Below are 27,439 nucleotides of genomic sequence, written 5' to 3'. Positions count from 1 at the left end.
CCATGGCTTGGCACATACCAAGGCATGATTCAGCCATGGAATTTCTGCCCTCCATACCTCCGCTCACCCCCACTTTCATGGGCATGGCGCCCTCAGGCCCCAACCCCAGCAGTACCACCCTGGCATACAGGCAACCTGCCACCGCCACCCTGACTGTGTCCTTGCCAGACAAATTCCATCCACCAGCCTGGAAGTGCCAAGGTGGCAGGGCCAAGTTGCCCAGGTGCCAGAGGGAGAGTTAGGGTGCCACCCTGCCCTGTCCCTGACCATCCAGGAGTCTCCACTGGCCTGGGAAACCCCTCGGGTGCTGTTGCACTTGGCTAATCAGTGCCAACTCAAGGCTGTGCAGGGAGGGCAGTTAGCTCCCAGGCAGCGGGAGAATGCCATGCTTCATTTAAATGTGCTGAGCTGGATCTCACCCAATGCAGGCGACATCCAGATCCTGACGTCTCGTGAGGTTTGGTTGAATCCTGTGAGAGGCGTCAGCCAGAATCATCGGCCTTGTTGCGACACTGCTTTGGGCGCGATGAGGCTGGCAAATCGCACCCCACACATTTAGGCAGGAACTGGGTTATTGAGATGGGTAATTCGGGGGAGGCGGAGGCATGGCAGGTGGTGGATTTTAAACTCAATAAAGTATCTGTAATTTAAAGTCTAATGATGATGATGAAACTATTAGAAATTATCTCAGAAACCCATCTGGTTCACTAATGTCTTTTAGGGAAGGAGATCTGCCGTCCTTATCTGGTCTGATCTACATGTGACTCCAGACCCACAGCAATGTGTTAGGCTCTCAAATGCCCTCTGCTGTGGGCTAACAAGCCATGCAGTTGTATTCCACTGCTACAAAAATACGAAGAAGAAATTAAGCCGGATGGACCACCCCCACCACCCAACTTCGAACCAGGCAACGACAATAGGAAACCCAGCCCTGTCTACCCTGCAAAGTCCTCCTCACTAATACCTGGGGACTTGTGCCAAAGTTGGGAGAGCTGTTTCACAGACTAGTCAAGCAACAGCCTGACATAGTCATGCTCACAGAATCATTCCTTACAGACAATGTCCCAGACCCCACTATCCTCATTCCTGGGTATGTCCTGTCTCACCAGCAGGACAGACCCAACAGAGGTGGCGGCACAATGGTATACAGTCAGGAGCGAGTTACCTTGTGAGTCCTCAACATTAAGTCTTCACATTGAGGATACCCTCCATCGTGCTGTGTGGCACTGCCACCGTGCTAAATGGGATAGACTTTGAACAGATCTCGCAACTCAAGACGAGGCATCCATGAGGCACTGTGGGCCATCTGTAGCAGCAGAATTGTACCAACCATATTTTTGTTACATCATGGCCCGGCATATCCCCCACTCTACCATTCCCACCCAGCCTGGGGACCAACCCTGGTTCAATGAAGAGAGCAGGAGAGCATGCCAGGAGCAACACCAGGCATACCTGAAAATGTGGTGTCAACCTGGTGAAGCTACAACACAGGATTACGTGTGTGCCAAACAGCATGAGCAGCAAGTAATAAATAGTTTTTTCAAAAGACAGGGCTGAGCCATTTACAACAATCTTCAGTCAGGAGTCTAGTGGATGATCCATCTCAGTCTTTTCCAGAGGTCCTCAGCAGCACAGATGTCAGTCTTCAGCCAATACAATTCACTCTGTCTGATTTCAAGAACAGTCAAGAAGTTCATCACCATCTAGGACAAAGCAGCTTGCTTGATTGCTTCCCCTTCCACAATCGTTCAAATTCCTACCAACGCCGAACACTGGCAGCCATATGTATCATCTGCAAGTTGCACTGCAGTAACTCACAAAGGTCCTTTCGACAGCACCTTCCAAACCCACAACCACTACCATCTAGCAGGACATGAGCAGCAGATGCTTGGGAACCCCACCACCTGGAGTTTCCCCTCCAAGTCATTCACAACCCTGTTATAGGCCAGGGTTTAGAGAACCCCAAAGTGTATCATGGAGTTCACCTGACCCACAACGTTTAATAGATTGTGGTATGGGGAGCACACGGCCCACTCTACCGGTGTGGTACAGCAGAAATGGAAAAGTATTTTTGAAAGCAAAACAATGTTTATTCTATGAAGTCAATGTAACCTTTTTAAAACATACAGTGAACATCTTGGCAACATTCAAATACAACCCCCAAAGACTACAACACTAATTAAACCTTTAAGCTTTACTTTTTAACATCCATACGAGTTAAAAACATAACCTTTATCAGAAGCACATCAGGTTAAAGTCACTACTGAAAACATTTTCTAATTCTGAATTCACCAAATGATCAAGAGATGGTCTTTTGATGGCAGAGAGAACAGCAGTACACCTGCTTTGTCTGGCTTCAACTCCAACACTGAAAACGAAACTAAAACACACCCTGCAGCCCATTCAAAAATGAAAGTAAAAAGCTGACAGACAGCCCAGCTCCACCCACTCTCTGACATCACTGCAGTAGTAAACACCCATTTCTTAAAGGTACTCTCACTCCAGATATTTATATACATACCCATTTATAAACACCCATTTCTTAAAGGTACTCTCACATGACAATCCTGACTTGGAAATATATTGCTGTTCCTTCACGGTCGCTGGGGCAACATCCTGAAATCCCTCCCAATCAGCACAGTGTGTGTACCTACAGCTCAATGACTGAAGTGGTTCAAGAAGGCAAATTACCACCACCTTCTGGGTGTGGGCAGTATGAGCTGGCCTAACCAGCGACACACACATCCTGTAAATTAATTAAAAAGTATATAACAAGAAGCGGCTCAAGGCAGTGGATACTGCAAAGGCAGAACATGACAATATTCCGGCAATAGTACTGAAGACTTGAGCTCCAGAACTTGCCACACCACTAACCAAGCTGTTCCGATACAGCTGTAACACTGGCATTTACTCGGCAATGTGGACAATTGCCCAGGTGTACCCAGTGCACAAGAAACAGAACATTCTAACCCAGCCAATTACCGCCCGATCAGTCTACTCTCCATCATCAGCAAAGTGATGGAAGGAGGCATCAACAGTTCAATCAAGCAGCACTTACTCAGCAATAACCTGCTCACAGACACTCAGTTTGGGTTCCGCCAGGGTCACTCCGGTACCCGGTTGTCAACAGGGGTGTTTGAGGTACCACCCTACCAAGAGCCTGACCACCCAATGGTCTCCAATGGCCTGGGAGAGCCATCCTCCCCCCAGGTGCCATTATGCCTGGTACACGCTTGCGGAAATCAGTTCCCAGGCGTCAAGGGAATACGGCTCAGACATTATGTGAGCCTCATGGTTCACTTAAATATGTTAATCTGGATCTTGCCCAGTGAGGGCAAGATACAAATCATGATGTCTCGTGAGATTCAGTTAAGTCTCACGAGGGCGTTTTGAGCATTGTGAATCTCGCGAGATTCAATGGCCTTGTCACATCACTAAGTCAGGCGCGACAAGGCCATTAAATCGCGCCAACGTTTTGTTAAAATATTATACACTACAGCAATAGAAATCAGTTCATGTTCAGTTTGGGAACATGTAATAATTTACCAGAATCAGATGCCAAGAACAGTCTTCAATGTATTGGCCAAAGGAAACAATCCTTCATTACAGTAAGTTCCATTGTAATCATCCAGATCCAAGGCCCACAACATGGCACCTCCAAATCTGTTCTTCTTCACCCACTCAGCCTACAGATAGATAGACATAAAAGTATAACCAGAAAGTGTCAAACAAAGTTTTTTCTTGAAGATTTAGTCCTTTTCCTTCAAAAGGTAAAATGGGTGATATAAATAAACATAAGAACTGGGGGCAGAAATTGCCCCTCGAGTCCTCTCCAGAATATTGAGGAGATCATGGCTGATCTTCCACTTCAACACCATTTTCTTGCACTATTCCTGTATCTGTTGATGTTTTCAATGTGTAGGAATCGACTGATCTCACTCTTGAACTTGCTCAACAACTGAGCCTGCACAGCCCACTGGAGGAGTGCCCAGGGGAGGAGAGTCCACTGGAGGAGTGCCCACTTGAGGAGAGTTCACTGGAGGAGAACCATAAGACCATAAGACATAGAAGGAGATTTAGGCCACTTGGCCCATCGAGTCTGCTCCGCCATTCAAACATGGCTGATATTTTCACATCCCCATTCTCCTATCTTCTCCCCATAACCCCTGATCCCCTTATTAATCAAGAACATATCTATCTCTGTCTTAAAGACGCTCAGTGAATTGGCCTCCAATGCCTTCTGCGGCGAAGAGTTCCACAGATTCACCACCCTCTGGCTGAAAAAACCCTCATCTGTTTTAAAAGATCGTCCCTTTGATCTGAGATGGTGTCCTCTGGTTCTAATTTTTCCTACAAGTGGAAGAATCCTCTGCATGTCCACTCTATCCAGGCCTCACGGTATCTTGTATGTTTCAATAAGATCCCTTCTCATTCTTCTAAACTCCAACGAGTACAGTGCTCAAACGTTCCTCATACGACAAGTTCTTAATTCCAGGGATCATTCTTGTGAACCTCCTCTGGACCCTTTCCAAGGCCAGCACATCCTTCCTTAGATATGGGGCCCAAAACTGCTCACAATACTCAAAATGGGGTCTGACCAGAGCCTTCCACAGCCTCAGAAGTACATCCCAGGTCTTGTATTCTAGCCCTCTCGACATGAATGCAAGCATTGCATTTGCCTCTTAACTGCAGACTGAACCTGCACGTTAACCTGAAGAGAATTGTGAACAAGGACTCCCAAATCCCTTTGTGCTTCTGCTTTCCGAAGCATTTCCCCATTTAGAAATTAATCTATGCCTCCATTCCTCCTTCCAAAGTAATGCCACTTCATTGCCCACTCTCCTCGCTTGTTCACGTCCTTCTGCAGCCCCCTCGCTTTTAAAGGCTTCCCAATCCTTTGGTTTCCCGCTAATCTTTGCCATTTTGTATGTTTTTTTACTTAGCCATTATACTCTCCTTGCCATCCCTCATCAGCCATGGATGTCTTGTCCTCCCCCTCAGCATGTTACACTGGAGGAGAGCCCACAGGAGGAGAGAACACTGCAGGAGAGTAAATTGGAGGAGAGAAAGCTGGAGGAGAGGACACCAAAGATTAATTACTCTCTGAGTGAAGAAATTCATCCTCATCCCAGTGCTAAATGACCTGCCACTTTCTCTGAGTCTGTGTCCCCTGGTTCTAAACACCGCAGCGGTGAGATATCATTGAATAACTGGGTTTGTGTTGAGGGGACCTGGGAAACCTGCCTTCCCGACCATCCTGCTGGATAATGGTGGGTCAGCATCGGCCCAGAGAATGTCAGAGAGTCATTTTGAATTTCTAGTCAATCTGGCACCAATAGGATTGCACTCTGTTCCAGATTAAATCAGGATTTACTGGCACGGACACCTGGAGCTGCTGGCGGAGTCTCGCGATGTTGGAGCAGGAACTGCAGGTGGCATCTCTCCAGGTTGGAACCTGCAGCTCCTGAGTTCAACATCGGGAGGTTCCATCTTCAGCTCGAGCTCTAACATCGAGAGATGAATTCGATCAGAAATTGTATTGAGCAGAATTCTCCGTTTGGGGATTATGGGCAAAGCCGTGTGTTTCTTTGCCGCGCACCATTTACCACCAGCGGGAAACACTCTGCACACTGGTTATCAATGGGATTTCCCATTGTGACCATCCCACTCCACCCGGAAACCCACAGAAGCGAGTGCGATGCCGGTGGGGACAATGAATTGCACTAACCAGAGAATTCTGGCATATGTTCTCCCGGCACAGTGGCAAAGTGCTTAGCACTGCTGCCTCACAGCTCCAAGGATATGGGTTCGATTCTGGCCTTGGGTGACTGTCTGTGTGGAGTTTGCATGTTCTGGGTTTCCTCCGATCTTCCCGATCAGCAAGTTAGGTGGATAGGTCATGATCAATTGCTCCTTCATGGGCAAAGGTTTTGGTGGGGTAGTGGGGCAGTAGACCTGGATGGACTGCTCTTTCAGAGGGTCAGTGCGGACTCAATGGGCTGTAGGGCGTTCTTCTACACTGTCGGAATTCTATGGTGTTGTGATATGCGGATAGGCATATCTGAGTATAATTGATCATAGTTATACCAATGTATATGTTTGTATATAATAACAGCCACTGACCAATCCATGTGGGGAGAGTTATGACTAGCAGGAAGAGGCGGCCACTTGGTGGTAGGACGAACAAGAGGACAAGCATCTCCTTCCAAGAGTTCACAGTGACGTAGATGGATTTATTTGTACGCAGAAATGCATGGTTACCAACAAGAATAAATCCTTGTAGCAATCATATCTTTGTGTTCTATGTGCACCTTTATGATTAAGAAGCAACTGAACACATCATATGGTCCTATGATCTCTAAAATCACTCCTTCAAAGTTCACCTGTCCCTTGCAGCTGATGCCTCAGGCAGAGACAGTGGTAACTTCATAGAAAGCGAAAACCACGGGCCAGAAACTCCACCGCCCATCACCCGCCACCAGTAGCAAAGTTCTCGATATGGTGGAGAATCCAGTGTCGGGGAGGAAACAGATTGTTTCCGATGTCCCAGTCGCCCGTTGGTGGTGGCATCAAGGTTCGTGCCCCGTGCAAACGGGAGGATGGAGACTCATCAATTTGCCTTCAGGGTCCGCAGGGCTCCAGAGCACCGGGAGGAAACCAACGCAGACACGGGGAGAACGTGCAGACTCCGCACAGACAGTGACCCAAGCCGGGAATCGAACCTGGTGCCGTGAAGCAACTGTGCTAACCCTGTGCTGCCGTTGCCCACAGCTTATTACAATAACAATCTGCAAAGTTTATTTTTGTATCCAAAGCAAAATACAAATGTGGTCATTGCAGACAATGAAATATGGAACTGGTCTATCACATCACATGGAGTGTGGAATGGGTCATACAACATGAAATGAATGTGGAGAACGACAAGAGTGACCAACTGCTGGATGTCCCTTTGTTGTAATATTGATGTCACATTCAGAAATGAGAGAATCATCACGGGACAATCCCTTTCACCAGAAAAAAATGATTTTCTTCAGCCTCTGCTGCAGCTGGGAAAAATTAGCCTTGTTCTTTACTTTGTACCAAAATGATACATCACGATCAGTGTTTTCTTGGCAGTGAACAGAACCACTCTAAGCTGATGATTGATAAAAACTCCATTGAAATTATTGAACTGTGACAATTTTTTATTCATTCACGCAGGGCTAACATGTATTGCCCATCCCCAAGGACATTGGTGTGGATTGAGTTACATGTCGGCCAGACCTGGTAAGGACAACGGATTTATGTCCCTAAAAGACATGAGTGAGCCAGATGAATTTTTCCGACAATCACCAATGGTTTCATAGTTATCATTGGACTTTTTGATTTCAGAGTTTTATTGAAATCAAATTTTACCATCTGCCCTGGTGGGATTTGAACATGTCCCTGGGTCTCTGTATTACTATTCCCGTGACAATACCACTATGCCCCTACACATCTCTGATGCTATTAATGAACTGTGAACTGGATACTTAGAGAATATGTGTGAAATTATAGAGATAAATTCAAAAATCATACTTTGGTTTTGTAGCTCTCACGATCATCAAATCCGACCCATTGATTACCCTTGGATGCATAACGAACCTTCTGATCCACAATGTATTTAATGGTGGCATTTTTCAAAAATGGACAGACCTGTCAATCAAAACCAATAAGTACAAATTAATGCAGTTCTCCCATAGGTTCAATCACTTTGATATTTTAATCCAATTCTATCCATAAAAAACAAAATACAATTTCTAATCATAGAAGGAGAAGAATGTCAAATTGTCAAATGATAGCCTGCGCCAAATTGCTACTGAGTCTGAAATGTGTGTGGAATTATCTTTTCTACGTTGACAGTGAGGATCAGGAAGAGATCAGGCATGATCTGATTGGATGACGGAGCAGACAGGAGGGGCTGAATTGTCAACTTCTGCTCCGAATTCCTATGTTCCCATCTTCCTATTAATCACAAAGGAAGGGAACAGTTATCCTCCCAGCAATTCCTTTCCAAAGGCACAAACTGTAGACTTTATGGGCGCACATCTCTGGAAATATTTCCAGATGTGGTAGTGAGCGAGAATTGCCACGAGCTTCCCGCCGCTCGGCTCACTGAGGCCAACAACGCAATTCAACGCTAATTGGTTCTCTTAATGAGAACCCAATGGGCTTCTTGCCGAAAATGAAGGCTCGCCAGCTGATTCACCGGCACCGTGCTCGTCAGGCCCCCGCTAACAAGGTCGAGCAGCACTTCAGCTGCACTTGCTCAGCCAACCCCAGCCAGCTCGCAATAATGGTGCCGACGAGACCAACCCAAATATTCGGAGACGCTGGCCTAGGAAAGTTCCGAGATGTGCTGCCGACAAATGTGTTGGGCACCTCTGGCCTCAGAGCCCCCAAACGATCCCCGGCAGGGGCAGCAAAGCCCGTAGGATTACTGAGGGCCCCGGGAGAGGGGAGGGAGAGGGTGGAGGGGTTTGGCACTGTTCGGAAAGTGGGAAATTGTGAAACACATTAACCACCTCTTTGCACAATGAGTATGATGCCTGTCACTTTCTTCTGCAATGTGGGCTGACCTCCGAATCCTTGGCCCATCTCTCCAGGCATCTCCCCCTCCTCGTGCAGTCACACACCCTCCAGCCATGTCCCATCCCCTGTGTGTTCGGATATTGGTTGTTGTTTGTTTGGTGTTGCCTCCCACAGTGTTTAGGCAGAGTGTCCAGGCATCTAGGTGTGATTGGGATGCTGGGCAATGGTGCACCTACCCATGGGAATCCACTTGGATTATGTGAAGTGCTCACTTAACCACGATTGCCAAGTCCCTGTCGGCAATAGCCTTCAGCCACACAGCCAGAGGACGCGCCAGTTGTTTTATAGGTGGTTGGTGAGGCAGATGGGCAGGGTCAAGGGATGCCCTCGGAATGGGTAAATGATCCAAGGCTGGCATGGTGGCACCGCGAGCCGTTGCTTCCCCTGCACCCCCCCCCAACTCTCCTATGACAGCCCACCCCTGCGGAATCTCCCCTCACCCCGATCCGAGGGTTCCTCAGCCCCCACCGAGCAGTTAAGGTGGCAATCGCAGCACCCTCCGGCTCTTTGCCTGTGAGCAAAGACGGCTACTCACCTCCTCGGCTCCCCATAGCAGCCCTTCTGCCAGATTCACTTTTTTCAAAAGGAGTAATAATCGGCGCCACCGTGAGCACTCGCCGGGGAAGCTGCAAATGACAGGAGCTTTGGATATGGGGTGGCTCCTGTAAATTGTACGGAAATTGGGCTTAAGTGGTGCTAATTGGTTTATTGCGTCACGACGTAGAGATCCCGATTTTGCCTGAAGGGAGCAGGCCATTTGCCTCACAAACTATTTGGCGCCTGGCGCAGTCCTTGTTTTTGCCTTCTCCCGCTATTCACTGGCCTCATTTCTCTTGAGCGAGAGTGTAACGAGGCCGATGAATTGGGCTTTATGAATGAGCTCAGCTCCGTATAGTATGAAAATAATTTTTTCACTTTCTGTAATAGATATCATGCAGATATATATATATGCACACACAGATATAGGGCTGGATTCTCTGCCACTCACTGTCAGTAGCGGAATACCCGATGTAGCGCAATAAACTAGATTGGCGCTATCCCGATGCCCCCCTCCCGACTGGTGGGGGTCTCTCTTATAAGGATGGTTTCTGCTGGGGGCGGCTGCAATGGGGGTCACTGTTGGTGGGTTGGTGGGGGGGGGGGGATGGGGGGAGGAGGGAGGGCATGAGGCGGTGGGATTTGGGGGTCGGTGTTGTGTTGCGGTGTGGGAGGTTGCCAGCCTTTGGGCCGTCAGGCAGTCCACTCAACGTAAACCCCGCTCTGCATAAACTTGCATGCAAAGTGATGGTGAATTACGTGTGGGTTCCCTTTCCCAGCGTAAGTGCAAATCACAGTTGATTCATCCCCGGTGGGAGAACATAGGGCAAGATTATCCGTTTCGGACATTAAGGGGTGAATTCTCCGCCGGCAGGATTCTCCGTTCTTCCGGCAGTTGACCTGGCAGCGCGGGGTTGTGACAATGGGAAATCCCATTGGTCAGAGGCAGAACGGAAAATTCCACTGCCAGTGACGGCACCCTGCTGAGAAACAGAGATAAGTGTCGATGCCAGGATGGAACTGGGAGTGTTCCCCATTGGGAATGCTGGTCCCGGAGCCATTCAGGGCATGTTAATGGACCAGCACTACACCCAAGTGAAACTAGAGCAATTCCAAATGGCACCAACATGGGATTTACTGGGGCCAGAAATGGCACTGGAGAGCTTGACAAGTTGGAACTGCAGACACACACCATTCCCCACACACACTCAATGTAGACAGGAAGATGGCACCAAGGACAGCGGCCCCAATATTTACTGATGCAATGCTGGAGACAATGCTAGACGCTGTGGAGGAAAGGCGGGATAGCCTATTCCCCAGGATGGGCAGGAGGCTACCGCCAGCGGAAGTGAACCAGGCCTGGGCAAAGGTGGCACGGGTGGTGAGCACCGTGAGCCCCACGGTGAGAACCGACCTGCAATATCAAACGTTGATGAACGACGTCCTTCGGGCAGCTGTGATAAGTCATAACCTCCCTGCCCTTTGCATCACCCCCATCCCTTAATCCTCAACCCACCCCCAAAGGCTCCCCATTCAAAATGGGTCACCATCTTGTGGGCACATGCTACGGTACCTCGTGTGGAGTAACTCCTGGGGGAGCGACAGCTGGAGGACAGTCCGACATTAGGGACTGGCTGCATTCCAGATTGGTCTCACCCTCCTGGAAGGAATAGTGCCATCACTGTTGGAGATGCAGACACAGCAGAACAGATGCCAATGGTTTTCTGATCTGCTCACACTTTTCACACTCAGCTTCTACCTCCGGGAAAAATCTGCTCATCCAGGCCATCTTCATGTGAGTCCTGTGTGCTACCTTGAACTGGATGAGGATTATCCTCGCACAGGATGAAGTTGAGTTAATTCGGTGCATGATCTCACTCCAGATCCCTCCCCTCCAAGTGGATTCCCAACTCTTCCTGCCATTTCTTCCTTATTTCTTCCATCGGCGCCGTATTAGTTCCCAGTAGCCACCCATAAATGCCTCCAATCTCTTTCCCTCCCAAGTGGATTTTGACCTGAGATGGGTGTTGTTCGAGTGGAGTTAAAGATAGTGGTTAAGGGTATTGTTTCACTGTACTGTTAAGCCTTGGTTAACTGGCAAATGAAAGCTATTTGTCTTTATGATGTTAAAGTTAGTAATACCATGTTAGTAATAAAGTTTGTTTTAATCAACCCTATCCCTATATGTGTGTGAAATTACTACTGGAGTGCTCACAGTCCTGTAAATTAAATTAAATATTTGGGTATCTGTCCAGTAACCTCGCAACTGTTGGAATCTGGATCGGGATCACAACTTTACAATATTACTTTATCACCTGTGCTGGAGATTATGATAGCACAGTGGGACGATATGGGAAGCACTGAAATGTCGCATTTGCTATTTATCTGAATGCATGGTGATAATTTGACACATTTTCTGCTTCCACACACCTGGTGAACTCCATGAGGAGATTGAAGAATAGTGACCCTGCTCCCAATGATGGTCCATCAATTCACTTAGGAAAAGCAGCCTGTAATGAACTCCAATTGGCTTTATTGGTTGGCCAATTGGAGTATGAGCTCCCTCAATGATAGCTCATTGAGGGGGCCCATATAATCACCTGTGTAGGCTTTGTGATCCAGTCTTTAGTTGACTGGACTGCTAGCAGCACTGTTTGTAGCTGCTCCTGTAACGTAATATCGTTATTGCAAATAAATATTGGTGTGGTGACGGAACTCCTGCCTCCCGTGGATTACTACACAGCCCATTGTGTCATTGAGGAATTTTACATTATTTTATGCATTTCTTTTCATGACATTTATAACCCGTCAGGTTTGGCTCCGTTAGCAACACTCTGAGGCCAGAGGCTGTGGGTTCCATGTCAAATGCAGCACCTGATGAAGGCTGAAACTCTTGATTTACTGAGAGGCCGCCATGTTGTTAGCAGTCCTACCCTCAAATGAGATGTGAAAATAAATCCTTATCTGCATTTTCAGAACATTAAGTTCATCTCAACATTCCTGTGAACAACATCATTGGAATTGATTACATGGATATTCATGTCATTGGTATTTCTGGGATTCTTCACTGTATTTGAAGCACATTGTGATGTCTCTGTGACCTGTTATAAAGTGAGATCAAAACCTGGAATTTCCCTGAAGGTGTCCCTCATCTCCACTCATAGCATTAGTGGATGATTTACAAGATTACTGGAGGAACTATGGACGGCATGGTCGCACAGTGGTTGTTTCACAGCTCCAGGGTCCCAGGTTCGATTCCCGGCTTGGGTCACTGTCTGTGTGGAGTCTGCACTTTCTCCCCGTGTCTGCGTGGGTTTCGTCCGGGTGCTCCGGTTTCCTCCCAAAAGTCCCGAAAGACGTGCTGTTAGGTAATTTAGACATTCTAAATTTCCCCTCTGTGTACCCGAACAGGCGCCGGAGTATGGCGACCAGGGGCTTTTCACAGTAACCTCATTGCAGTGTTAATGCAAGCCTACCTGAGACAATAAAGATTGTAAAAAAACTGTAGAAATGTTTAATGTGTAATTTCAGTGCGAGTTTCTTTTGAAGTTGCAATGAGAGTTCAGGGAACCATAGTGATTTGATGATGATCTGATTAATCAGCATCAATGCAACTGAAATGGTGGCTATGTTGAGTTTAATCGGTGTCTGAGACAGAATATAACTCACAGGTTGTACGGCAAAAGAGTCAGCTGGTGCCAATCAACATATAAAGATTTACTCGATTTTAGAAACAGTAAATCCCCATTTTAAGTGTCACCCTATTAAAATGGCTTCATTTAAAGGGCTTTATTTTTATGTCCAGTTCCAACTAAATTGCAACGTTCCCTGTTTTAGGGTGTGTGAGAAATGTGATCAATCTCGACACGGTGTCACCAGAGTGCGACTGAGCCCAGTGATCCCTGTGTGCATCCTGGGTTCTGACCATTTGGTTCTTTCTATGCATTCGAGAGCTTTTGTTTCGCTGGACATTTAAGTCCCCCCCCCCCGTACTAAACTAAGCTTTATTTTCAAACGTTTTTTGCTGCACCCAGAGCGAGTTGAGGAACTCTGGACTTGTTTTTGAAATAATTCTCCACTGTGCTGTATCCGACAGGTACAGCACGGTTCCACAAACTTTGTTTTTCAAATTGCTTTGCTGCTGGTGCAGCACATACCTGACTAAAAGAGTTCTTTGCTGTACAAAGGTACAGCTCTGCACTTTACTGTACACAATGTGTGTTTGAAGAACCTGTTACAGAATGAAGCCTCCAAGCACAGCAGCAATTTTAGAGTCACTTCCTGTATTGTGGAGTATTTCAGACTGTAATGTTAGAGTGTTTCAATTTTTACATTGATTTTTCTGGGCAAACATTCTCAGAAGCCTAACTCTGGTTTTAACATTTATACCAATAGGAAACCGTGGAAGGGATTCTCCAGTCCTTCAGCCGTCTGTTTTCCAGCTGCCCGCCCTTCACTGGCGGTGGGATTCCATCTTCCTGCTGATTGTCAGAGGGATTTTCTATTGCAACCATCGCACACCGCCCCGAAACCCACAGGTGGGGCTGTACGCCCGGCAGGAAAATTGAATTGCAATGACTGGAGAGTTCTGGCCCATGCTTCACTGAATGGTGTTTCACTGGAAGTAGCAATTTTCAGGAACGCAACCACCACTACCAACACTTTCAGTAAGGACTCCCTGTACCTCATCAAATGTTGAGCTCTTTGGCTTAAAGTTGGGTTGAAGTCATCCAGTCTAAAAGTTTCTAATAGTTTATCAAACTAATGGGTGTTCTTCACTCAGGTACCTTCCATTCTCCATTCACATACTAATTAAGCAAGGTTAAATAAAAAGTCCAATTCAGCTTCATATGATGTTTGGCGTCAGTAACCACCAGTTGTTTGCCCACTACTTTTCGTGCCCAAAAAAGTTAAGTGGCGTTACTGGGTTACGGGAATAGGGTGGAGGCGTGGGCTTAAGTGGGTGCTTTTTCCAAGAGCCGATACAGACTCGATGGACCGAACGGCCTCCCTCCACTGTATATTCTATGATACTGCAGAGTTCTTCTCTGACCCGGGGATGAAGCTGTCAACGACCAAAAATAATAATTTCACTGATTTGTTTCTGGAGAACCAAAACCTTACAGAGTTTCCAGGAACGTTACACTCACACCACTGGCCTGTTCCTTTCCCTATTTCAATCTGATTCTAGACACATGTATAAATATTTATCAGTACATACAAATGTTTTTGCAGAAACAAAGCATAATTATAATTTTTAACAGAACCAGCAAGGAAACGACACCACAATGCCGTGAAACAATTTCCTCCCGACCACTTTCCACATGAAAAACCCAGAGCTGAAGGGGTTGGATTACGAGGAGACGTTGAGTAGACTGGGACTGTACTCGTTGGAATTTAGAAGGATGAGGGGGGATCTTATAGAAACATTTAAAATTATGAAGGGAATAGATAGGATAGATGCTGGCAGGTTGTTTCCACTGGTGGGTGACAGCAGAACTAGGGGGTATAGCCTCAAAATAAGGGGAAGTAGATTTGGGACTGAGTTTAGGAGGAACTTCTTCACCCAAAGGGTTGTGAATCTATGGAATTCCTTGCCCAGTGAAGCAGTTGAGGCTCCTTCATTAAATGGTTTTAAGGTAAAGATAGATAGTTTTTTTAAAGAAAAAAGGGATTAAGGGTTATGGTGTTCGGGCTGGAAAGTGGAGCTGAGTCCACAAAAGATCAGCCATGATCTCATTGAATGGTGGAGCAGGCTCGAGGGGTCAGATGGCCTACTCCTGCTCCTAGTTCTTATGTTCTTATAGAAATCGATCTGAGAAACGTTATCATATGAAACCGAATAACATTTTCAACATAATTACCTCATAATACGCCAAGATTCCAGATCTCTGCATGTTTGGACCAGGGTAACCTCTTCCAGCAATTGGAGCAGTGAGACCTGTGTTGGAAGTTTGAAGGGTGAAGCTCACTCCAAATGTTGGAAATCCAACAAGTAGTTTTTCTGTTGATGCACTTTGGGCCCTCCAGTATTTCAAAAGGAAATTCTGCAAATTAATATAGCTTGGTACCTTTCTTGAGGTTTTACATAGCTAAAAACTATTTTCTGTATTATATTGGTAAAAAAAATTAAAGCGAAAATATAAATAATACTTTGAGCATACATACTTACAATATTAAAATGCATGTATGGGAGATGTTCCTTGGAGTCAGCATACAGGGGACTATGGTGCCCAGTGAAACCATCCCACACACCTCGAAGATTAAATGACAACACAGAGATAAAGTCCACATATCTGTTTAAGGAAACACAAAATGAAGCATTGCAATCCAAAGATATTTCTAATAGTCAATTATATCTAATTGTGAATGGTTTGCTGATTCCCAGTCAGAGTTCCAACTTTGCATCCTATCTTTGACGTTTGGAGCCAGAACAATGCTTGAAGACGGAGGGCAGGATTCTCCATTTAGGAGACCATGGGCGTGATCTTCCGGCCTTGTTACACGTGAGCTCAAGCGTAACGAGGCCGGGGAATAGCAAGAGAGGGAAAAAAACAAGATTTGCGCTGGGCACCAAACAGTTTGCGATGAAACTGGCCCACTCCCGTAGGACAAATCAGGATCTAGCCATAGCATGGCCAGAAACCAACCCTCACCACTTAATCCTAATTTCCACACAATTAACGAGAGCGGCTCCATATCCAACAGCCTTTCGTCATTAATCAGCTTCCCCAGCAAGTGGTCACGCCGGCGCCCATTAGTGAACCGACGTGAACCAGGCAGAAGGCTTTCCGTGGGAAGCCGAGGAGATAGGTAGTCAGCTTTGCTCACAGGCAAAGAGCACAGGGGTGCTGGGCTTGCTGCACCATCCTCAGAAGGGCGGGGGAGGGGGGGTGCGGGGGGCGGGGGGCAGCGGGGGCGGGGGGGGGGACACTCCACAGGGGTGGGCCTCCATAGGAGCGAGGGGGCAACCCTTGTTCCTCTCTTTCCATGTTTTCATTTTCAAAGAGATGTTCCAGGAAAAAAAATACATCGATTTAGCTACCTGCTTTAGCAACTCAAAAGATATGGTTTGCTTTCTGGAAGGAGTTAAACCAGCTGGAAATATGGGGTCAGAATCTCAGGAAAGCCAGTCCTATTCAAGTGAGAATGCAGAGTGCTGGGCCACCGCCTTGAAAACGGTTTTTTGAGATTTTGGTTTTAAATTGGAACAGCTAAGGTGGGATTCATTAAGTGTTGTACATAGATTACTGTAGCTGTGGGGTATCTTCATGTTTATAGGCTCTTTGGGGCAGCACGGTAGCATGGTGGTTAGCATAAATGCTTCACAGCTCCAGGGTCCCAGGTTCGATTCCCGGCTGGGTCACTGTCTGTGCGGAGTCTGCACGTCCTCCCCGTGTCTGCGTGGGTTTCCTCCGGGTGCTCCGGTTTCCTCCCACAGTCCAAAGATGTGCGGGTTAGGAGGATTGGCCATGCTAAATTGCCCATAGTGTCCTAAAAAGTAAGGTTAAAGGGGGTGTTGTTGGGTTACGGGTATAGGGTGGATACGTGGGTTTGAGTAGGGTGATCATTGCTCGGCACAACATCGAGGGCCGAAGGGCCTGTTCTGTGCTGTACTGTTCTATGTTCTATGTTCTATAATTGATAAATATTCTTGCTGTTTGCTTATGCAAATGTTAACAAGTTCTGAGAATAAAGCTTATTTCGATTAAAGTGTCTAGGAAGACAATTGAATTACATGTCAAGTGAAGGCTCTTGTGCTCATCCTAGCCAAATTCAACAAAACGTTATATGTCGGGTGAACTCCATAATACACTCTGGAGATTTTAAACCCTGGCACATAACAAAATTGGGGGCTCGTTGGATAAACGTCTGTCTTTCGTGGTTGGGTTGGCTTAGTGAACTTTTCGACAGTGAGGGGTGAGAATATTTGTTTTTGCTTTTCAGGTGTTGTATTCAAGTTTAAATAGGGAGTGTGCTGTGGACAATGGCTCTTTCAGAGGCTCAGACATTTTTGGGGATGGAGAAGGTCAGTACCTTACAAACGGAGACTGAAAAAAGGCTTTTAGATTTGGCAAAAACGTTGCAGTTAACATTGCCTGATAAAATATGAAATGAAGAGGTAATTCGGCAGTAGCTGAACATTTAAAATTGTCAGAGACACAGTCGGAATTATTGGAAGTGGCAAGAATTCAATTACAGATCAAGCAGCTTGAAAATGAAAATGAATTAAAGCAGCTTGAATTTGAAATGAAGGAAAAAGAAAGGGATCCAAGCAGAACAAAAAGTGAGAAAAAGGGAGGTGTAGATCATGGAAAAAGAAAAGGAGAGAGAGGAAGGGAGAAAAGAATGAATAGCCTTTATAGAACAAAATGCGAGAGAAAGGGAGGTACAGATCAGGGAAAAAGAAAAAGAGAGAGAGGAAAAAGAAAAAAAGAGAGACTTTGAACTTCAGAAACTGGTCATGAAACATGAACGTCAGTTAAAATTGCCGGAGATAAAGAGAAACATAAGGTCTGAGGATAGTAATGAGGATTTTGAGAAAGCGCAAGAGCATCATAGTCGAATGCTTGGTGGGGATCTATTTAAATATGTCCAAGCATTGCCAAGGTTTGATGAGAAGGATGTTGAAACCTTTTTCATTTCATTTGAGATGGTGGCGAAACAAATGAAATGGCCACAGGGCATGTTGGTTTTACCGATTCAAACAAAGTAGGTAGGTAGAGCGAGCCAAGTGTTTGTATCACTATCAGAGGAGGAATCTGGGAGGAGATGAAAAAATCCACCTTGGGTGCATATGCCCGAAGCCTAGAGACAAGGTTTAGAAATTTAAGGAAAGAACTTGGTCAAACGTACATGGAGTTTGAAAGGGTCAAACAGAGTAACTTTGATAGCTGGATAAGGGCTTTGAAAATAGACCAAACGTATTAAGCTCTTTGAGAAATTATACTTTTGGAGAAGTTTGAAAATTCAATTCCTGATGTAGTGAGAACTCTTGTGGAAGAGCAGAGGGTTAAAACTGCGAGATTAGCAGCAGAAATGGCAGGTGATTATCAATTAGTTCATAAATCAGTTTGGTTTCTGACATCAGTTTCAGTTTGTGAGGGATAGAACCATTGGAAAAGAGAAATACTCAAGTGGTAAAGGGAAAGAGGATCTGATGGGAGATAATAAGGATAGTGTACCTCAGATTAAAAAAGAAATCTGGGAGGGTGGAAGAGAATTTAAAGTTTAAGATGTTTTTACTGTAATAAATGAGGCCATGTAATGTCACAGTGTTGGGGGTTGAAGAAAGGCACTGGGAAGGCTGATGTGGTAAAACAGGATAAGCCAGTGGGATTTGTTAAAGTGGTAAAGGAAAGCCCAAGGGAAGCAAAGGAGGTGCAACAGATTGTACAGCCTTGATCAAGAGGTGATTGATAAGAAGGTGCCAGATCTCTTTAAAGAATTTACTTGTGTGGATAAAGTTTACTCATGTGTATCAGGAGAAGTAGGTAAATAAGTCAAAATTTTAAGAGATACGGGAGCTACTCAATCCTTGATGGTAAGAGATGACGAGTTATGTAGTTTGGGAGGAATATTGCCAGAAAAAATGGTAATATGTGGAATTCAGAGTGAGAAGAATAGTGTTCCATTATATAAGATTAAGGGTGGTGAAGTGGTAGTAGGAGTAATAGAAAAACTATCTTGTCCAAGAATACAGTTTATCTTGGGTAAAGATATAGCTGGATCGCATGTGGGAGTGATGCCTACTGTGGTTGATAAGCCAATGGATAATCAAACAACTGAATAGTTGAATGACCAATATCCTGGGATTTTTCCTGATTGTGTAGTAACAAGGTCAGGGGTTAAGACAAGAGGATAACTAAAAGAGTGAAGATAAAGTTGAAGTTCAATTATCAGAAACGATTTTTGATCAGATGGTTGGAAAAGAACAAGAACAGGTGGAGAATGAGGCGGATATTTTTAGTTCTGGAAAATTGGCGGAGTTACAAAAGAATGCTAAAATGGATGTATTAGAAAGCATGCACAGAAGAAGAATCTGAGTGTATAATGGAATGTTATTACCTTAAAAATGATTTTTTAATGAGAAAATGGAGACCTTTACATATGCAGGCGGATGAAAAGTAGGCAGAAGTTCATCAAGTGGTATTGCCAGTAGGGTACAGAAAGGAGGTGTTGCGACTAGATCATGAGATTGGAAACCAAAGAGAAAATGCTGGAAAACCTCAGCAGGTCTGGCAACATCTGTAGGGAGAGAAGAGAGCTAACGTTTCGAGTCCAGATGACCCTTTGGTACTGAAACCGGACGGTACCCAATGATTGTGTGTAGAGTATAGAAAGGTTAATGCAGTTACAAGAACGGACTCTTATCCTATCCCACGCTTGGAGGACTGAATTGAGCAGGTGGGACAATCAGCTTTTATCTCCAAACTGGATTTACTTAAAAGTTACTGGCAGTTACCTTTATCCGAAAGGGCAAAGGAGATTTCAGCTTTTGTGATTCCAAATGGTATGTACCAATTCAATGTTATGCCATTTGGCATGAAAAATGCCCCAGCCACATTTCAACGTTTACTGACAAAGTAATTTCAGGATTACCCAATTGTGCAGCGTATATAGACAATCTGGTGATTTTTTTTGTCAGACATGGAAAGAACATTTGAAGCATCTGATGGAGTTATTCGATTGACTTCAGGAGACGGTTTGGTGGTAAGCCTCGCCAAAAGTGAGTTTGGGAAAGCTGAAGTCAGATTCCTTGGCTATACAATTGGACAGGGACAAATGGTCTCAAGGGATAGAAAAACAAAAATTATTGGGGAGTTTCCAATACCCTCGACACAAAGGGAAATAATGTGATTTCTTGGCATGAGTATTTTTTACCGTAAATTTGTGCCGGATTTTAGCAACGTGGCTGCTCCCCTGATGGACTTGCTGAAGAAGCGTAGCAAATTCCAATGGACAGAGGAAATTGACAGGCATTTGACAGCTTGTAGGCTGTGTTAACCACTGCTCCTGTGTTGGCCACGCCAAATTACACAAAAACAGTTAAGATGACTATGGATGCGAGTGATATGGGCGTTGGTGCTGTGCACTTGCAAGAAGACGACGCAGGAATAGAGCAGCCGATTAGATATTTTTCCAAAAATTTAAATGATAAATACGTTGCTAAAATAGGGGGCAGCACGGTAGCATGGTGGTTAGCATAAATGCTTCACAGCTCCAGGGTCCCAGGTTCGATTCCCGGCTGGGTCACTGTCTGTGCGGAGTCTGCACGTCCTCCCCGTGTGTGCGTGGGTTTCCTCCGGGTGCTCCGGTTTCCTCCCACAGTCCAAAGATGTGCGGGTTAGGTCGATTGGCCATGCTAAATTGCACGTAGTGTCCTAAAAAGTAAGGTTAAGGGGGGGGTTGTTGGGTTACGGATATAGGGTGGATACGTGGGTTTGAGTAGGGTGATCATTGCTCGGCACAACATCGAGGGCCGAAGGGCCTGTTCTGTGCTGTACTGTTCTATGTGCTCTATTCTATAACCAGAGGAAGCATTCAACAATTGAAAAGGAGATTTTGAACTTGGTGCTGGCTTTGCAACACTTTAACATTTCTGTCATCAGCAATTCGTCTGAAACAATTATATATACTGATCATAATCCATTGATGTTTTTGGAGAAATTCAAGAATAAAAATGCCCGACTGTTTCGATGTTGTTTATTATTGTAGCCATTTAATTTAAAACTTAGACATGTGGCAGGATGAGAAAACGTGACAGCCGATGCTTTATCACCAATGTGATGTAGAGAAACAGATTCAATGGTGGAAGACAAAGAACTAAAATGGATCGTATAATTGGAAATGTTTGCCTATTTTAATGTTCTAAAATGTACGTTAATTGGCAAGGGTTAGGAATGGGCAAGTGAAAAGATGAAAAATGAAACCATTTTTGAAGTTGGGAATGCTGGTGACCACCGCTGCCATTCCATTGGATGGGTCCGTGTCGCCACTCAGCCACCCCTCCTCCCGGTCGGTGCCCATAGGGCCCTGGGGTTAACCTTGGGATGGAGAGGCAGCTGGTTTGATCCCCGGCTGCCTCTGCTTTGTCTGGCTGTGCCAGCCCTGGCGGCCCCCCATGGTCTGCACTATCGTGTCGATGCCTTCAGAGATGCTCCTCAGTGACTGAGCCATGCTCTGCAGCGCCTCAGCAATGCCCACCTGTGACAGTGACAAGTTCCGCAATGCCTCCGCCATGCCCATCTGAGAGCGGGATATGTCCCACAGAACCTCATCGAGTTCAGCCTGATTCTGGGTCACATCCGCAACGAGGCAGACTTTCTGCTGAGACCCTCAATCATGGCTGTCACCGACCGGGTGACCTTTTTGACACCTTCACTCATGGTGCCAACGTCATATACCATGCTCTCCACTGCCGTCGCCACCCTAACAGTGTTGGCCTCAGTGCCACTCATTGGCAGCACCATCTACTGCATCCATAGCCTCTGGGACTCCTCCAAGTGGCTATGGACCATCTCCCTGGTCGATGTCAGTGTCACTCTAGCAAATGTCCCGGTCGCTCCCTATCGTCTCCATCAGCTCCGGGTAGCCCTGTTCCGGAGGCTCAGCATCAGGCTGGGATCCAGCTGGGTCCTGGGATCCAGCAGCCCTCTGACTGCTGTCTCGTCTGGGGGTCCCTGTCCTCACCTAATGTACATCAGCAACAGTGTGGTGCTCACCAGATTGTGCCCCAGGAGCCTGACCACTAACATGTCCCACCGAGACGCGTGTGTCTGCATTGGAGGAGGCAGAAATGACAGCTGTGCAGCGACTATTATGGTGGCATCCTCGGAGCTCTCCTCCGAGGTGGTCTCCTGGGAGTCAGGAGAGGAAGCCAATAAGGCCAACACTGAACGAGTGGCGACAAGATGTCCATGGCTTGGAACACACCATGCGGTCAATGGCTGAGTATTGGCCTGGCTCTGGTTGACCTGGGTCAGTCACTGAGGGACGTGACCAGAGTCCCAGATTGACATGACCGAGGTAGTGAGGGACATGACTCACTCACTGAGGGCGTGGCCCAATCTCAGTGCTTCACGGTTGAGGGCATTGGAACCCTGGTTCAGATGAGTGTGGGCCTCCAGGTCTGGAAGCAGCTGGTGGAGCCTCCGGAGCTCACTTCTGTCTCACCTCAATGCCACAGAGTATCTCGGGAGACATAAAGCAACACGAGGTAAGAGGACGTGAGGAGCTCCATGCTGGTGCCTCCGACTGGGGAGGTGCTGGGACATCCTATCGCTTCTGAATCTCCCCCACCTGACACTTGATCATCTCATGGGCAGTGAGCAGAATAGGGAAGGGGTTGGGGGCAGTATGGGGAGGTAGAACAGAGTAATGGAGCTGTCAATAGCTAGTTGGCAAATTGGGTGGCGATGAGGTTGTCCCATGTGCGGTGGCCCTGGAGCACACGTTGGGTGGCCTGCCTTGTCAGTCCGGGCTCCGGGCTCTCTCCCTCCTCATCAGATGAAGCCTGGTGTTTTTCCTCCCCCTCCAGCATGTTCCCCTCTGCTACACAACATTCTGCTGGATGCAGAAGGTCAGCACGATGTTAGAGACCCTCCGAGGGCTATATTGGAGTGCTCCACCAGACCGGCCCAGACATCAGAAGCCTTGAAGGTGCTGGGAACTGATGTGTACACCAGCACGTATGCATCATTCATGCTGTATATCGGGCACAAACGTGTATGATGTGCATCTGTTGGTCACGCACCAACTGCACATTGAGGCAGTGGAAGTCCTTTCGTTTGATGAAGGACACCTTCTGGTGAGCAGTTAGGAGGACATACATGCCATCGAACACCTCCAGGACCTCGGCCAGTGATGGCGGCAAATCCTGCTGCCCAGGCAGCCTGGTGTGTATGGTCCAAACTGGTCAAACTTATATAGTCCACTGCCCGGGCATTTAGAGCATCTGTCACCATGGGTGCACCTGTATTTGGATACCAGAGAGAATCCCAGACAGGTCCCCGCTTAGCTCCTGGAAATACCCACAGACATAAAGGTTCATTTCTGTGGTGCCTAGTGCAACATAATCTGGCACAGGTGGCACACAATCTCCCTGGTTAGCCAATGTCTGCACTGGCATACGCAGTCCTGCATCTCCTTGTACAACAGGCGCCGATGGTATACATGTGGCCTGTCCTTTACATCACTTCCTCAGCCTGTTGGATGGCCGGCACTCGAGTCTCACCAACTGTCTCCTGGGCTTCTGGGGCAGGCTCCTCTTGTGCAGATCCCTCCGGAGCAGGTACTGTGCCTCCCGCTGCCATGCATCCTCAATGGAAGCTGCAACCAGGTAGATAGTGAGCATTCCTGGCTGTACTCCGAAATTAATTCTCTACAGGGGGGGAAAAATGAAGACATGTCAGCAAGATGAATATTCCGTTACCCATCCAAATCCAACAGGCTACATGGTGGCCCTGAGTTCAACACCACCCATCACTATGTTACCTTCTACAGTGTCCCCCAATCTCTCGCAGTGAGTGTCACTGGGCCTGTGAAGTGGGGAGTGTCTATCCTCACCACCCGTCCCTGTAAATAGGGGTACCAGTGGCCATGTCAGCTCCTGTCCTGTTTCCCCAGTGGGTTCTAATCTGGATTCCCTCACTGGGTGGGTCGTGTGTGATCTTGCCAGCAGGGTGGCACCTGTGTGTGCGATGGAGAGGATCACGGCGTGCTACCAATCGCCTTCATGCTGAGAGGCTGGTGTGTAGACAGGTGCGACAGATGGAGGTGAGCGAGGGAAGTGTGTGTCTGCTGGGTACTTAGCTGCAGTGTGATGTGGGTACTGGGTGTGGCACACAGGCTGTGATAACCTGACCGGTGACAGAATGAATGGGATCAGAAGCATTGTGGGCCGGCAGGGCTTGGAGGTTGATGATGGTCCTGAGGGGTGGGCTAGCTGAGAGTGTCACTGGTGAGGTCTCTGTGCCAGGTAAAGTGCCAAGGATACGGCCATGTGTCCTGTGTTTGGGGTGGGCCCTGCTATTCCCCTGCTTCCCCTGCAGTGGGGCTGAGCTTCTGATGAGTGAACTGAGGAGTGGCCACGGCCATCCCGGTGATGGGTCAGCTGGGGTCTGAGGGATTCCAGAGGGTTGGCCTGGGTGGGCTCCCAAAGGACCAGAGGCTCTGTGAACATTTACAGGACACAGTAAGCAGTCAGCAGAGTGAGCAGCCAGGGGCCTGGAACTTGTACCGAATGGGTGAGTTTAAAATAAATCCTGCAGCAATGGCGGTCCGAGCCAGGCCACCCCGGATCCCGAGGGGGTCACCCCGGATCCACGGAGCTGTCAGCAAATTGCTCCCTGCTACTCCCCCAGCCCTGACAGCAACCCCCCAGCAAGCGGAACAATTATAAACACTTTTTTCAAACTTTACTTACCTTCCCTCGCCCCCTCAGCAGCCACGGTGCCAAATCCAGGTTTGTAAATACCTGTAGTAAACAGCTCCCTCTGGACTTCAGCCTGAGAGGAGTGGGGCATCACGGAAGCGCCGATCACACTGGGTCTAATGCGCCAAGTACATTTAAATAAATGGAAATGCCTGTTTTGCATGCGCCCATCGGCACGGGACGCAAACCTCGTTTCCGCCGCCTGGGAGGGACTGGAACACGGTGCCTTAGTCGGCCCCGGGTGTAAACCTCGATTTTTGCCGGATGCCCGATTCTCCGCCCGATCACGATTCGCGTTTCCGAGTGTCGCGAGGCAGAGTTTCTTTATTTCTCAGTGAGGCCACCAGGTGGCAGTGTTGACTGGATTGGAGAATCATATCCCAGATATTGGGAAATGTCGAGAGGCCTCATCCTCCAGGGTCAATGCCAGCCCCCCCCCACCCCCAGTCCCAGCAGCAGTTCCAACTAAAGCTGGAAGCTGGAGGTCCAGGAAGCTGAGCAGAAAGACTAAAACTGAACCAGAATAAAAATAACAAACATCATTCTGCGACATGGACAAAATGGCTTATTTGTGTGAATTTTCATTCAGAGACGTTTCCCTGGTGGTGTTTGTTGCCAGCTAAACAGTACAGGAGGAAGTGTCATTAAAACAGGCCCCAGGCCTGAACCCGCGATAGTTTAATGGTGCTCGGTGAGGAACATTTTTTTGTTATTTATAAATTTAGAGTACCCAATTATTTTTTCCCCAATTAAGGGGCAATTTAGCGTGGCCAATCCACCTACCCTGCTCATCTTTGGGTTGTGGGGGCGAAACACACGCAGGCACGGGGAGAATGTGCAAACTCCACACGGACAGTGACCCAGAGCCGGGATTGAACCCAGGTCCTCGGCGCCATGAGGTAGCAGTGCTAACCACTGCGCTACTGTGCCACCCCGCACAGTGAGGAACATTGGGCGAGGAAGAATTAAGATTTGAAATGGCTGCTTGGAACATGATTGGGTGTACTCATTCAAAGTGAACAATATTCAAAACATTCAGAGGTTTTGCAGAATAAAAATCATTCACTTGTGTTTTGTAACCTCCATTTGTAGCCATTAGTTTGCTGATTGTGAATGTTGCAGATGGAAGAGGATGATATGCTGGTGATGTGCTGAATTTTACCACATTTGTGCAGGATCATTGAAGCAAAGTTGAAATGGTGATAATTGAGTGTTGACTATAATTACCCGGATTACAGAAACCTTCCCAATTCCTCAGAGAACAGGAGTTTCCTCTTGGTCGGAAGGTGTTGGGTTTGAGAGCTACACAAGACTCCTCACTGCATTACTGAGGGAGTGCTGCATTGTCAGGGACTCATCATTTAGATAAACTCTTCATCAAAGCCCTGCCTGACCTCCAATGGAGCTGTTTTAGAGAATAGCAGGTGAGTTCCAGCAAATGAAGCAAAATGAGGGGCGGGAGTCCCTGTCCCACCAGCCAGCCAATGGGGTTTCCTGGGGAAATTCCCAGGTGTGGGTGCGCTGCCGGCGAATGGAGAATTCCTGACAGCGAATCCCGAGAGTTTTTTTCTAAAGTTATACAATTCAATCTTCCTGTACTCACTGGGAAACCTCAGATATCTCGTATCTTAAATTTGCAAGAACGTTATTAGCAGTCACTGCAGTTGTCAGCAGGAGTCTGTCCTTCCCAGAACACAATGCCTCTGTCGTAAAGGCCCTCATAAATTCCTACAAAGAATGAGCAAATGTTAATAATGATAAACATAATTTATGCAGTTACAGTTCCAGTTGATCGTCTCCCCTCATGGGCATTCTGTCTCTCTTAAAGAACTGTTATTGGACTAATTGAATTCTCTCAGTGTGGCTGCGGCACGGTGGTGTGTGAGAGGGTTGTCCAAAAGTCAGAAAGCCGCCTGTCTGTGATGTGTTAGACAGGCTGGTTCGATGTTGACTGCAACTGGATGCAGGGAAGCTAGAAACAAACGTTTGACACAGGAGATGATCCAACACTTTTATTTAACTAGTGGACTGCTGCACATGTTCAGCTGTGGGTTGACACTCTACTAATCTAACTGATGCCCTCTTACTGGCTTGACCAGACTTACTAGCTACCGCACGGTGATAGTGCTCACTAACTTGTGCACTCTGACTGTCTCAGTAGCTGGGTCCTGAGAGAGGGAGAGTCTTAATGCCCTGTGGGCTTTATAGTGGTGCTGTCCTGTCTGGTGATTGGTTGTTCTGTGTTGTGTGTTCATTGGTCATCCTGTGTGTCAATCACTGCCTGGCTGCATCTCATAATATACATAAGTGGATATTATGACAGTCTGAAACCACATTGAAATTCCCCCAATGGCAAGTTAATGTTGAATCAATGAATTGGCTGCTGGTGTGCCATTGGCATTCATCTCATGAATGCTCATCAAAACACGAAGAGGCAAAATCATTCATAGGGACGGCACGCAGACCACCAAACTGCAGTGGTAATGTCGGGAAGAGCATTAGGCAGGAAATCAGAGATGCGTGTGATAATGGAACATCATTCTCAGTGTGTCCATGTCCATAGATCCCTGAAAGTTGCCACCCAGGTTGAGAGGGTTGTTAAGAAGGCGTACGGTGTGTTAGCTTTTATTGGTAGAGGAATTGAGTTTCGGAGCCATGAGGTCATGTTGCAGTTGTACAAAACTGTAGTGCGGCCGCATTTGGAGTATTGTGTGCAGTTCTGGTCGCCGCATTATAGGAAGGATGTGGAAGCATTGGAAAGGGTACAGAGGAGATTTACAAGAATGTTGCCTGGTATGGAGGGAAGATCTTATGAGGAAAGGCTGAGGGACTTGAGGCTGTTTTCATTAGAGAGAA

The 27,439-nt window shown here is 47.0% G+C and overlaps 1 protein-coding gene across 1 annotated transcript in view; it reads right to left on the bottom strand.

The window, feature by feature from the left end:
- Positions 1-27,439, bottom strand: part of LOC119978191 (chitinase-3-like protein 1) — a 56,519-nt gene that overhangs the window by 10,293 nt on the left and 18,787 nt on the right. The window contains exons 4-8 of the mRNA XM_038819620.1: positions 26,187-26,311; positions 15,320-15,443; positions 15,012-15,194; positions 7,558-7,674; positions 3,547-3,686 (exon numbers count right to left, since the gene is read on the bottom strand). Of these exons, the coding sequence (XP_038675548.1) occupies positions 3,552-3,686; positions 7,558-7,674; positions 15,012-15,194; positions 15,320-15,443; positions 26,187-26,311 (684 nt within the window). The 3' untranslated portion in view covers positions 3,547-3,551. The remainder of the gene's footprint in view (positions 1-3,546; positions 3,687-7,557; positions 7,675-15,011; positions 15,195-15,319; positions 15,444-26,186; positions 26,312-27,439) is intronic.

Source organism: Scyliorhinus canicula, chromosome 15, assembly GCF_902713615.1.
Source record: "Scyliorhinus canicula chromosome 15, sScyCan1.1, whole genome shotgun sequence".
NCBI classification, from domain to species: Eukaryota; Metazoa; Chordata; class Chondrichthyes; order Carcharhiniformes; family Scyliorhinidae; genus Scyliorhinus; species Scyliorhinus canicula.
The sequence above is the reverse complement of the archived record's forward strand: the minus strand, read 5'-3'. Positions and strand labels throughout refer to the sequence as shown.